Source organism: Callorhinus ursinus, unplaced genomic scaffold, assembly GCF_003265705.2.
Source record: "Callorhinus ursinus isolate GAN/ISIS: 27379988/994484 unplaced genomic scaffold, GSC_fseal_2.0 scaffold19, whole genome shotgun sequence".
In the NCBI taxonomy this organism is placed as follows: domain Eukaryota; kingdom Metazoa; phylum Chordata; class Mammalia; order Carnivora; family Otariidae; genus Callorhinus; species Callorhinus ursinus.
In genome coordinates this window covers 24,589,494-24,601,731 of record NW_027397081.1, presented here as the reverse complement: position 1 = coordinate 24,601,731, position 12,238 = coordinate 24,589,494, and the positions used below count along the sequence as shown (strand labels likewise).

The 12,238-nt window shown below is 46.5% G+C and overlaps 1 protein-coding gene across 3 annotated transcripts in view; it reads right to left on the bottom strand.

Annotated features, from left to right (window-relative positions):
• FLI1 (Fli-1 proto-oncogene, ETS transcription factor) overlaps window positions 1-12,238 on the bottom strand; it is a 113,801-nt gene that overhangs the window by 6,517 nt on the left and 95,046 nt on the right. For 2 of the 3 annotated variants that reach the window (XM_025894029.2, XM_025894031.2), the window contains one exon: window positions 1,694-1,759. The exons of the other annotated variant lie outside the window; for it this stretch is intronic. In XM_025894029.2, coding sequence (XP_025749814.1) covers window positions 1,694-1,759 — 66 coding nt within the window. The remainder of the gene's footprint in view (window positions 1-1,693; window positions 1,760-12,238) is intronic. 3 annotated transcript variants of the gene reach the window in all.

The following is a 12,238-nucleotide window of genomic DNA, read 5'->3' as shown; positions in this document are numbered from 1 at the left end:
TTATAAATATTTATCTAGAGGGGCGCCACGGTGGCTCAGTCAGTTGAGCATCAGACTCTGGGTTTCAGCTCAGGTCATGATCTCAGGGTCGTGAGGTCGAGCCCCGGGTCAGGCTCCATGCTCAGTGGGGAGTCTGCTTGAAAGATTCTCTCTCCTTCTGCCCCTCCCCTCCGTCTCTCTCTAAAATAAATGAGCAAATCTTATAAGTCTTATAAATATTTGTCTAGCATCTTCTAGTCCTGGCAGTATTCTTGGTGCTGGAGATTTAGCAATGAACCAGCAGTTCCAGCAGAACTTACATTTTCACGGGGAGACAATGAGAACAACAAACGTACAGCACGGCATGCCTAATGGTACTGCTGCTGTGAATTGCATTTTTAAGGAAGAAATTTCAAGGTTCTTAACGGGATGGTGACATGTGAGTGAATGTCACCTGCTTGTGCGTTTCCATGCGTTGTGAGTTCCCCTCGTGGAACCCCTCACATACAGCCTTTCGGGTCCCATCATAGCTTCTCCATCCTAGGCCTTCGTGGCTTCTCACACAGCTTATGGCTCAGTCTGACTGTATCCTCACCACTCCCCTCTCTTCCCACTCGTCCACCATATGATATTTAGTCAGTTTCATTTCCCTAAACCATTTCCCTCCACCATCTGAGCACCTTTGTGAGTCTTCACTGACTAAAGAATGAAGGTCTACCTTCACGGCAGCCTTTGTGCCCCTTCCTTGCCCTTCCAGACTGTTTTCCCTCTGTGTATCTGAGTCCTCCCTAACCGTCAGACATGTCAACCCTTGGTCCCCACCTCTCCCAGGAGGCTCTGTCTTCCCCGTCTCTGCAGGGCCAAATCCTGCCTCTCCTTCAGGAGTCAACTCAAATGGTGCCAGGTCCACAGGCCTTCCTTGATACCCCCCAGATGAAAAGAGCTGTGTGTGTGTAACCCCTCTCCCCAGCTTGACAGACCGGCCTGGTTCTGATTCATCTTTGTGAACCTGAGAGTGCCAAGTCCTGGGCATGGAGTAAACAAATAATGAACACACAGTACTGAAAGGGATCCTAGTATTGCTTGGGTATCAATTTGTAATCCCAGCCTTCTTGAAAGAAGGCCCTTCACCACCCATGTGCTTGACCCTTTGCTTCCTACAGATAGCGAGGTTCACACACCCTGGTTAGGAGTTTATAGTCATTCTCCTTCCCCACTCCCTGAAAGGGAGATTTTGGGTTGGACTTGAACACAAATTGATGTGTCAGACCCCCACCATTGCCTGCAAAGACCATCTTCCATCCCAGCCCTTCATGAAACCAGGTCAGGGAGGTTGGTATTTATGAGTAAGCTTCAACACTCAGAGGAGGAAAGTCATGAAGGACCATTATCATGACAGAAATGGCTAGATCCAAATCCAGCAACCTTCCATTCATACAGAAAAACCCAGTCCTGAGAAGCCTTCTAACTTCAAAAATGCGAAAACCAAATGCAATGCAACAAAACCGAAAGGTCTGAATGAAAAACTCAACACCATCTTTCAGGGAACAGGTATCACTGATAGGCCCTACCCTGGCAGTTAATTTTGATGTCCTCCCTACAGGCAAGACAACAGATGCTCACCCCTGCCCTGTTCTAGCTCATGACCCTGTTCTCCACCCGTGTTTGTAGAAAAAAATGTTTTCCTCCAAATAATAGCGTGACATTTACTTACTTTTGTTGAGGCCAGAATTCATGTTATTGCCCCATCCTCCTCTCCTGACTGAGTCATAAGAAGGGTCTAATGAAAAACAACAAGTAGAGGTACATCAGCATCTCCAGCTTTTCAGACAGGTGCCATGAGGATTCCCTTTTAGTGATCAGGAGAAATTTGATTTAATCAGCCATGACGTCTTAAGCATGACTAAGCTCCAGAGAGTACTCTCCTCCTGGGGTACGGGTGGGAAGGAACATTAACAGTCATTGGAAGCTGGAGTGAATGGAAAGAATCCTGAATCTGAAGTCAGAGGATTGGTTCAAGTTCTGCCCCTCACCCCTATTTGTTGTGGGACCTTGGATGAATCATAAGACTTCCCCGAGCTTCAATATTCTTGACTCCGGACATGAAAATTTACACCACTTATCTACCTTATGGAGTTGTAGTAATGCTGTGAGCTGACTATTTGTATGTCCTCCCCTCTCCCGCCCCCAAATTCACATGATATCAACACGTGATGTGTTGCGATGTGATGTGATGGTGTTAGGAGGTGAAGGCTTTGGGAGATAGTTAGGTTATGGGGGTGGAGCTCGCATGAAGGGGATCAGTGGCCTTATCAGAAGAGGCCCTAGAGCTAGCTCCCGGCCTGGAGGCGATGTGCTAAATATCTCTTGTTTCTAAGCCACTCAGTTATAGCCACTTGTTATAGTGGCCTGACTAAGTAAGACAGGCAGTACTCAAACGAGGTAACGTATGTGAGGCAACTTATAAAGTTTTCTACAAATATAAACGAATACAAGTTTAGAAAGAAAAAAAAAATCTGTAGTTGTGTAGTAAAGTCCTTTAAGCAGCTCTGAAAAGACGAGCTAGGTCCAGATTAAAGACTCCCTGGGAAGAAGGTCTCAAAGACCAGGCTCGTGATGTTCCTGGCGGCCGACTCTGGCTCCGTGCTTCAGCACACTGATATTTCAGACGCACGAGCACATTCTAGGCCTTCCGTCCTCTTCCAGGGAGAGTGGAAGGGCTGGTCCTGACCACCACAGAGAAAGAAAGGAGGCCAGAGTGTGGCTGGAAAGGGGGCAGGAGCGAGAAGCAAGGGCACGGAGGAGCGAGGCTTCCTGCCTGGAGACGCCTACTGGCTTGCTCTCAGGGTGCCTTGGAGAACCTTCCACTGAACCTGCCCCTTTGTGATCACAACCTCTTTCTTGAAAGATTCCACGTGCCTCCACAACCGTGTTCAGGAACTGCATAACTAACTGGCTGGAAACTTCCTCTTTTCCCTTCTCGTGGTGTGAGTCCCGCTGAGACACTGAGCAGGAAGAGCAGAAGAGTTGGAGGATTCAGAATGATGACTTTCAAAGTCTTTCCACGAACAACAAAGAAACCATAAAAACCATCCGAACAAATGGAGCTCAAACCTCATCAAGCAGCAGCCTGACAGGGTGGAACACAACCCATACCACCCCGCCCCCTACAACCACCACTCCTCTGAGCCTCTCCAGCAAATTAGAATAAGAACTGAGGAGATGGATGGGCTCATCCTATTGCTTGTTCTCATTGGTTCTGGTAAGAAGAACCAAAAGACAGGGACAGTTTTCTTGTGGAAAAATCCACGTGTGGATGCACATTCCTCCTGGCTCTGGAAAAGCCAGGGCAGTTTTTAAATTACCATCTGTAGCAACTGGCATGAAAAGCAAAACAGAAAGTGAGGGGGAATGGGGATGGGGAGGAAGGGCAGAGAAAGGGACAAAAGAGAGACAAAACTCCACGCATTTAAGTCGTCTGTTTTTGTTTTTATTTGGCTTTCCCTCCCCCCCCACCCCCACAATTCTCCTGCAAATAGATTCTTCCTCTTGCTTAAAAACAAAACAAAACAAACATGAACAAAAAATCCCAACTTGTTTAGGGGCCTGGAATGCTCTGCTCTCATGAGCATTTTCTGGGATGTCTTGCAGGGGTCTGCAGAGTGTGTGCAATGCTGGTATAAGCAAAACAAAAGGCAGGATTCCTCAAGATTTCTCTTTGGGGCAGGGGCGGGGAGCAAATGCTGGTTAGGCCTCTGGTAATTCATAGCTGGGCCTTGAACACCGCTGTTTGACTGCGTGGGTCCACTTATACGTGGATCATGTAGGGTGCAAAGTACTATAAAGGTCTTCTCTCTTTCTTAGGATTTCCTTACTAACATTTTCTTTTCTCTAGCTTACCGTGTTGTAAGAATACAGCGTATAATACATCTACCATACAAAATATGTGTTAGACGACTATTTATGTTATTGGCACAGCTTCTAGTCAACAGTAGACTGCTAGTAGTCTACTGCCAATGGTTCCCAAGCAGTGTGTGAACTGAGAGCAACACAGACCACAAGGCCCCTTCCTTTTGCTTTTTCATTCCCATCTACCTACATGGAAAATCCCGCCACGGGTACCTGGGTCCAATAAGGATGCCCTGGGTCCGTTAACTGAAGAGTTTAACAAATGCACTCTGGGGGCACCTGGGTGGCTCAGATGGTTGAGCATCTGCCTTTGGCTCAGGTCATGATCTCAGGGTCTTGGGATCGAGCCCCGCATCGGGCTCCTGGCTTGGCGGGAAGCCTGCTTCTCCCTCTCCCTCTCCCCCTGCTCATGCTCTTCCTCTGTGTGTTATCTCTGTGTCTCAAATGAATAAATAAAAATCTTTAAGAAACAAAAAGAAAAAAAAAAACAAATCCACTCCGTGGGCACTGGGGCTCACAGGGACATTTGCTACATGTAACATTTCAATGAAGACCAGAGTTTTGGGAGTAAATCCTATTGTAAAGACAAAGGTCCGCTGGAGAAGACCAACGCCAAGAACCAAGGTCTGGCACTTGGCCTCAGAGAGCTGAAGAACCAGGGTAGCCTCTCAGATTAAATGAGATAGCCAAGTAAACGCCTGGTCTAGTGAGAGCACGGAGTCAGCCTCGGCACATGTTGGCAAGTAATATTATTATTGGCATCCTTATTATGCACCTAAAAAATGATCAGCCCCAGAGACATGGGTTTGCTAGCCCTACCAAATACACATTCACTTCTCCTCCCCTCCCCCCGACCCCCTTATTCTGCTCTACTTATTTCTTTGTCTACTTATCACCTAATTTAATCACTGACTCATGTTTGTTGCTTATAGTCTGCATCTCCTACCCGAATGCCAGGTCCACAAGGGTAGCAATCTTCTGTTCCCTGATATAACCAAGCACCTAGAACAGTGTCCTGCACAGGACAGGTGCACGATAATTATTTGTAGAATGAATGAATAGACGGGGCCAATATTTTGCTCTTGCTAAGTATATGCACTTCCTCTTATTGTTCACTGCTTCACTAGTTGAAGAGAATTCAAGGCTCCGACCTTGACTTCTCCCCACTGAAGTCTCTTAGGTGATTTAAGTCTGGGTGATGAGGTGAAGAGGCCATATTAGCCCGGGGTACCCTCGAGACACAATGGACAACAATGCACATATTACAAGGCATAGGCTAAAACCTTGTCCCCACAGTGGACACCACACATTTAAGTGCCCGCATTTTATTATATATATTTTTAACAATGTCATTGAAATGAGGGTTTGTTTTTTCCCACCTAAAGTCATGCAAGGCAAAACTTAGCAGTGTGGCAGTTCTCATCCCAGACACACAAACAGAAATATGTCTATAACCCAAATGGAAAAGCCTGGACCTGGGAGTTAACCCAGCAACTCACATTTCTGCGCCAACACCAGCCCTCCCGGGGCCTGAAGCCTGGCTATGTCAGAGTCCCTGACCAACGCTGCTGGTCAGCACAGGGAGGGTTCTCTGATGGCCTATGCCAGGTCCACGCAGCAGCCTGAGTGTGCACTGACCCCCAGCCCTGCCCCACAGCCCCCCAATATGGTGCATACTTCTGCTTTCTGAGAACTGTCTTCTGAAAAGACAAGCTTAAGGTAGCAGCAGAGCAAAAGTTTCAAAAAAGTGACCGTTAGGAACCAGCAGACTGATTGACAATCTTCTATGTGGTGGCAGACGGCATTATCAGCAGAAAAATCACTCCGACTCTGACAAACTGTCTTTTTGCTTTGGTAAAGGCTGACACTCCCTGGCTTTACGGAATACTAAGATGACACATCTCATTGTGATTCCTTCTCAGACACGTCACCCAAAGGGCTCCAGCTGGAGTCCATGGTTTCGGGCAGTCCCGAGCTCAATTTTTGCCAAAGCAAAGAGAGACCAGAAGCTTGTGCTGGAGAATCGGGGCACTGCGGGGCATTGTAGATACTTCAGCCTCACGTATATAACGGCCTGAACAGTATCTCCATTATGTGATACTCAGTGTGGCTGAATCAGACATGAAATGGCCTTTCAGATTCAGGAGAGCCTCCTGGAGTAGAGAAATATGAACATAGAGATTTTTTTTCTTTTTTTTTCTGAAAAGTCTCTGCTAGAAGGGGAAAGCTCTTTCTGGACATGACCTTCTCATAGACATCCCAGTGTTAACTCAGTTTCTGTGTGAAGCTTTTAAATGGGTTCTAGAAATCTGGCCAACTGACTCAGGAAAGAAAGTTTCTTTCTGCCCTGACACCACGTTTGGCTGTCTGAAGACTTCATGTCCCAGGAGACACACAGCTCTCTACTTTGTCATGATCTCACCTGGAGGCCGGAGATGCAGGGACACCAGCACACAAGAGCCTCTCTCCTGATCTCTTATGACACAAGGCCGTGCTCTCAATTACTTGATGGAAAAAAGATGAATTTCCCCTGAACCTTCTCATCGAATTTCTGGTTGCTGCTGAAAGAGTTGGCAGCACCTAACCCTGTTTATCCGTGGAAAGCCCGGCTTCTGAGTAGACCTTTCAGCTGAAGAATGGACAAAGCTGCTTCTCTCAGTCAGATCCAGACTTCCTTTCTTGAAAGCTTGAGGATGCCAAAGGAGACCCAGAGCCCTGGACTTCCCAAGAAAAGGCCCAACCCACTTGGAGGAAGATACATCCCCTAGAAGCTCACCGGGAAGAACTGTAGGGGAGCGACCATGTTTGTCGTGGGTAGACGTTTGGGCCAGATGATCCTCCAAAGCCCCTTCTCCCCTCTGAGGTCCTGGGCTTCTGACAGGCCCATTCTCTGAGGAGCAGGCCCTACTGGCCAACAACCCAACCCACATTGCTTTCCTCTGGGCTCCCCTTTGTGTTGCCCGTGACGCTGTGTCCGACCTGTGAAAGCCTGCTCTGCTTCCTGAACCTTCCCGACCCCCACCTCGGGACCAGCTTCTTGCCTGCCACTGTCTCGGCCACAAGGCCTGCCAGCAACCATGCCAGATGTCTGACCTTCCGGCCTGGCCTCCCGCTTCGAAAACACTGCACAGGCAGCTAGCACCTGAGAGGTAGCACTTTATGGAGGGCACAGGATGCCCCTGTGGAGGTGTCCTTTCTCTGTGGGAGGCCCTGGGCTTTCTTCAGCGGTTATGTCACAGAGTGTAGAGTCAGTTAGCCCTGGGTTCAGACCCCAGCTCTGTCATCTACTCATGAGTGATCTTGGCCAAAGGGCTACTCTGCTTTTTTGAACCTCAGGTTCTGCTTCTCTAAAAGAGCTGAAAAACAAGTCCCTTAGAGACTGCCCTGAGGACTAAATCAACATCTGATGATTTAAAATCTGCACCATAGACCGGTCGTTTATTCTCTTCCTTGTACCTCTAAACTGTTTCTCTTGGTGAGTCGAGGTTAAAAAGTTCAAGGAAGGCCTTGAAAAGGAAGTGAAGCCATAAAGGAGACAGAATCGTTCCACTGCTGTGCTCCTAAATCAACAATCCCCCATTGGAAGCATGTGTGGCCCTCTTTCGACACAAGAGGTGGATTAGCTTGGACCCCGGTTTGAGAGACAAGGCGCTGGGAGACGGTGAGGGACAGTGGCCGAGGGCCGGCTGAGGGTAGAGTAGGCTTGGGTGGTAAGAGTCCAGCGTCCACCCGACTGCCGGCTCCCCCAGTCCTTGCCCAGCCGGCCCCGATGCTCAGAGCTGTGTCCCCTCACCTCATTTCAACCCGTGCTATTGGGGCAGCCCAGCCTTCACCTCGGGGGTATCTTCTGTTCCAAAGAGCAGCAGAGGATCTTGGCTTCCACTGAGAATTCAGGAGGAGGGAAATATCTAGGGAAGGCCTTCCTCAAACTTGGAACTCACAGAAAAAAACAAAACAAAAAAAACATCGTGGATCAGATTTCCTTTGCTCAAGGATCTTGTCCTGGAATCCAAACAGCCCCTCAGCCTCAGCACCGGCCCCGCTGTGTGGAGTATAATGGAGGTACTGTTGAAGATATTATATGTGCGAAGGGGAAAAAAAAAGGACATCTGAGAAAAATGCTTGAAAAAAAATGGATGGTTTTTAAATATGAAAAGTTCGGAAAGGCGAGTGGCACGTCGGCCAGGTGCAACCTTGCCACAGTCACACGAGGCTCCCCGCTGAGCCTGGACCCTTCGTTCACTTTGTGTCTCCCGTGGGCTCTGTGTCTGAATGACACAGAAGTCTAAAGGACCTATTTATTTTGATAAGGCCTCAAAGTGGGATTTTTGGGCCAGCCTTATGTGGAAAAGCAATTCGTACTGACTAGATTAATTGGGTGTTTGCCCAAATTCCCCTCTGCACTGGGCCATGTGGACACAACTAAAGTGCAGGCTTTTTGGTCAAATCTGCCTCGGGTTTAAAAGTATTCCACACAGGAAAAAGAAACCCTCACTGTTCACCTAGGTAACAGGGCTTGAGGGGAAATGAGAGGTCGTCTGTGTTCAACTCCCTCCACTCTGCTGAGGACCCTGATCTGAATAACTGGAGCTGACATTTTCACAGTGAGGTTGTCTTCACTCGCTCTGGCCATAGGGGACGCAATCCTGTGTCTGCTCCACAAATCAGCTTTTGCATCCTTTTCTTTTCAAGGTCTGCAGGTCAAGGCTCCCTAGCGATAGTCTGACGTTTATTGCCCTGCCCTGTTCCGTCTCCTTGTGTAATTCTTTGTCCACATACCCCGCCCCTTCCTTGGTGATGATCTTTTGGAAGAGAGGGACTGTGTCTTAATCACCTTTGTTTCCCTCGCCGGCCCCGCCGGCCCCGCGATTCTTCCCCTCCCCAACACTAGCTTATTGGACTTAATCATTATCTCCTATCCCACAATACATTCATTCATTCAATCACGTTTTACTGAATGTCTACTGTCGTGCCAGACACCACTCTATGTGCTGAGAACACAGTGATGGCTAGACAAACATCCCTGCCCTGTGGGACTTACATTCAAAACAAACAGTAAACTACATTGTATATGAGAAGGTGGTGAGAGCCATGGAGAAAGAGAAAACACTGAAAGCAGAGCAGGCAGTCGAGGGATGGGGAGGGGCTCCCTGAAAACACATCACTGGAGCAAAGACCTGAGCTGTCTGATGTGAGAACAGAGCTCTCCCTAGCGCCATAATTTTCTCACGAAGAGTGGCCAGCTCGCCCTACGTTGATCTGAAAGCCCCCCTGGAAAGTCGATGCCCTTCTATTAGCTCTTTATTTAGTGGGAATTACTTTATGTTGGAAGACAATAAGATTAGTGAAAAAACCTGACAGTATCTTTCTGGTGTTTTGGGGTGAGGACAGTACGAGGTGAGATGAGTTCAGTCTAGTAAAAGGGTTCACCAGTTTTTGCAGACTTAGAATCAGGCTAATTGGCAACTCTGAGGTCTTCCCCTCACACTGACTTAGGATTGCCATTCAGATCAAGAAACTTAAAATCCCATCACTGCCTAGGATTTGCCTGTTGGGCTGCATCAGAAATGGTTTGCAGGAAAGGGAGATTCTCTGGGGTCAGTGTAGAAAGAGTGGACAGTTCATGGTGAAGGAGTATTCCATCTTTGTGGCCTGGTAGGTAAGCATGACATGCTTTCATCTCTGTGTCCTGCATCCACACAACAAAAACACAGTAGTTTTAAAGAAAAAGAACCACCAATTCTTGGTAGGTGGAATGTGATCTCACTTATATAACAGAATCAGAGGCTTCTTTTCGGACTGGAAGAGACCTCAGACATTATCTAAACCAGACATGCAAATTAGCACAGGCCTGGAGGCCCAAAGCCTGAGAGAAAGCATATGTGGCCATGTAAGAATTTTAATAGAAATTGAAAGTATGACTCATAGCATAAAAACTGCCATTCTCTAAACTCCTCTAGGATATTGGGCAGGGCTGATAATTATTTTACAGGCAGACTGAAGACTTTTTAAGCTCAAAGATTTTTCAAAATTATGCCAAGAATGATTTTCACCCCTTTGGAAGCGTGGTACCCAAATCTTATCAAGCATAAGGTTGTTTGTGGTGTTAGTAAAGGTGCCTAAAGATTTTCATTAGAAGGATTCCATAATTTCTCTTTAATCTATTCCACGCAGGGAAACAGCTCATTGCAATGGGAAGAATTCTGGACTGGGCTTCAGAACTCCTTGGTTTGCTTCCCATCTCTGCTGGTTACCAGCTGCCTGAATTAAGGCAAGCGACTTAATCTCTCTGAATCTCAGTTAACCTATCTGTAAAAGGTAGGTACTTGGGGGAAAGAAAATGATTCTTCTAAATTTATGAGTTTGGAAAGCCAAATGGCTCCTTTAATCCCCACAGGGTTCTACTGAGGAGAAATGAGAGCATGTATGTGAAAATGCTTTATATATTTCGAAGTGTCCTATACAATTATAGCTGCTATCTTGTTCCAGAGTTTAATTCATGGGAGATAGGAAGTTAATCTTTCTTGCGTCAACCAAAGCTGATTTCTTTTGGTTCTTTCTTTAGTGAAGCAGAAGGATTGGGTAAATATTTAATTAAATTGTCAAAGACTAGATTTTTCTTCCCCAGTGAACCCATCAGCTCTCAGTGGTATTTACTAAATATCTACAGGGCTGGAAAAAAAGGACGCAGGACCAAACTCACAATTAAAGACTACGAGGTAATCTTACAATTAGGTAATTAGGTTCATAGATAGCTTGTGAGTGTGGTAGGGGTTTGAGAAGAGATTGTAGTCTTTGGGAGTAATGAAGAAATATCTTAAAGGCAGGACTTGAATTGGGCTTTGGAAGGTATGTTGAATTTTGTTAGACAAAGTAATAATCCCGTTTAATTACCACTTTTTCTTTAGAGTATGCCTGACATGAGAATGTGAACTTTATCGAAGAGCCATGTTTAAATTTTTTCTTGATCCTCCCAGGTGGGAGCTTATAGATTCCTGAGATGAGAGAGGAAAAGCCCAGGACTAAGAGTCCTGGTTAGTGTTTCTAGCTATAGTATTTCTTCCTCAAAGACTTGATGTTCTCCAAAAGGATAATTCATGAGAAGTAAGTTCTTTATTTTCTTAGATAGGGGCTTCTCTAAAGAAAGTTGTTAACATTTATAAAAAGAACTTGGGAAAAGTTCTTATATTAAAATAACAAATGATACTATTGATACTTTGGCTTTTCACTAGAAGATGCCCCAAACCCCTACACCTCTATCTGGCAGGAGAGAAATTTCTCTCTCTCTCTCTCTTTCTCCAGATAGAGGGATAGATAGATAGATAGATGATAGAATTTGGTTTATGAGCATGAGACGAAGCAAGCTTCTTTCAAATATTTTCCAGTAACTACCACGCCCCAAACAATCTCTCTGTATAACTTCTAGATCAGTATATTTTGCAAAACACATGCATTTGGAATATTATGTGTTGAGGTGGCCACAAGCAGGTCCTCTGGAGCCCTTGTGGACCTAGTATTTTCTTTCCCAAGTACTTTGGGACCTCACTACTCAAAAATAGCCCGCAGGGGTTACTTCTAGCTTCTATTACAAACCGAGACCACATGGTAATAGAAATGGAGTTACATCAACCCAAGCCAATCTCACTTTGAGTCTGAGCTCTCTTATCTGGAATGGGATGAAATGTCTGAGTCAAAGTGAAATTTGGTAGAGATGAGAGACCTAAAATAGTAATAGTCAAGAGTCTGGAGATGAATTGGAAATTCAAAACTCAAATGGCCCGCTTAGTAAGTGTGAAATGCTACTAAGAAACTGGCATTAACGGTGGTGGGAGCTGCCCCGGCCCCCTCCCCCAGCACTGTCATGGGAGGCCCCTCCCTGGTGGCGGAGGTGGAGTTGTTGTCTGGCTGAAGGACTGGAAGGGTGCTCTTGAGGTCAAGTGGCCTCCAAATACCTTTCCCACAGTTTTGCCCCCTCCCCCGTCCCCCACCTCCTGGGCTTACTTAAAGCCATTTTCTCCTATTAAAAGGCAGCAGGGCTCATCCATTCATTGTCACCATCATTAATGTTGCAGGACAAGTTGATGCCTATCCAGTTCTGGATTTCTCCAGGAGCACCTAAGAGCAGCTTCAATAAACAAAGATATAAAGACAAAAGACATGCCCACGGAGGGCAGGAAGGCCAAAGTTGGGGAACTTGTAAGTAGCCAGGAACAGGACTAGGGGCCTGAGTGCCTTCCGGCACAGGGACAGGAAAAGGCCAACGCTGTGGTGGCAGAAAAGGGTGCCCATGCAGAGCAAGGAAGGCACATTTCTTCTCCCTTCAGTATCCAAACAAAGCTTCAGCTTTCAA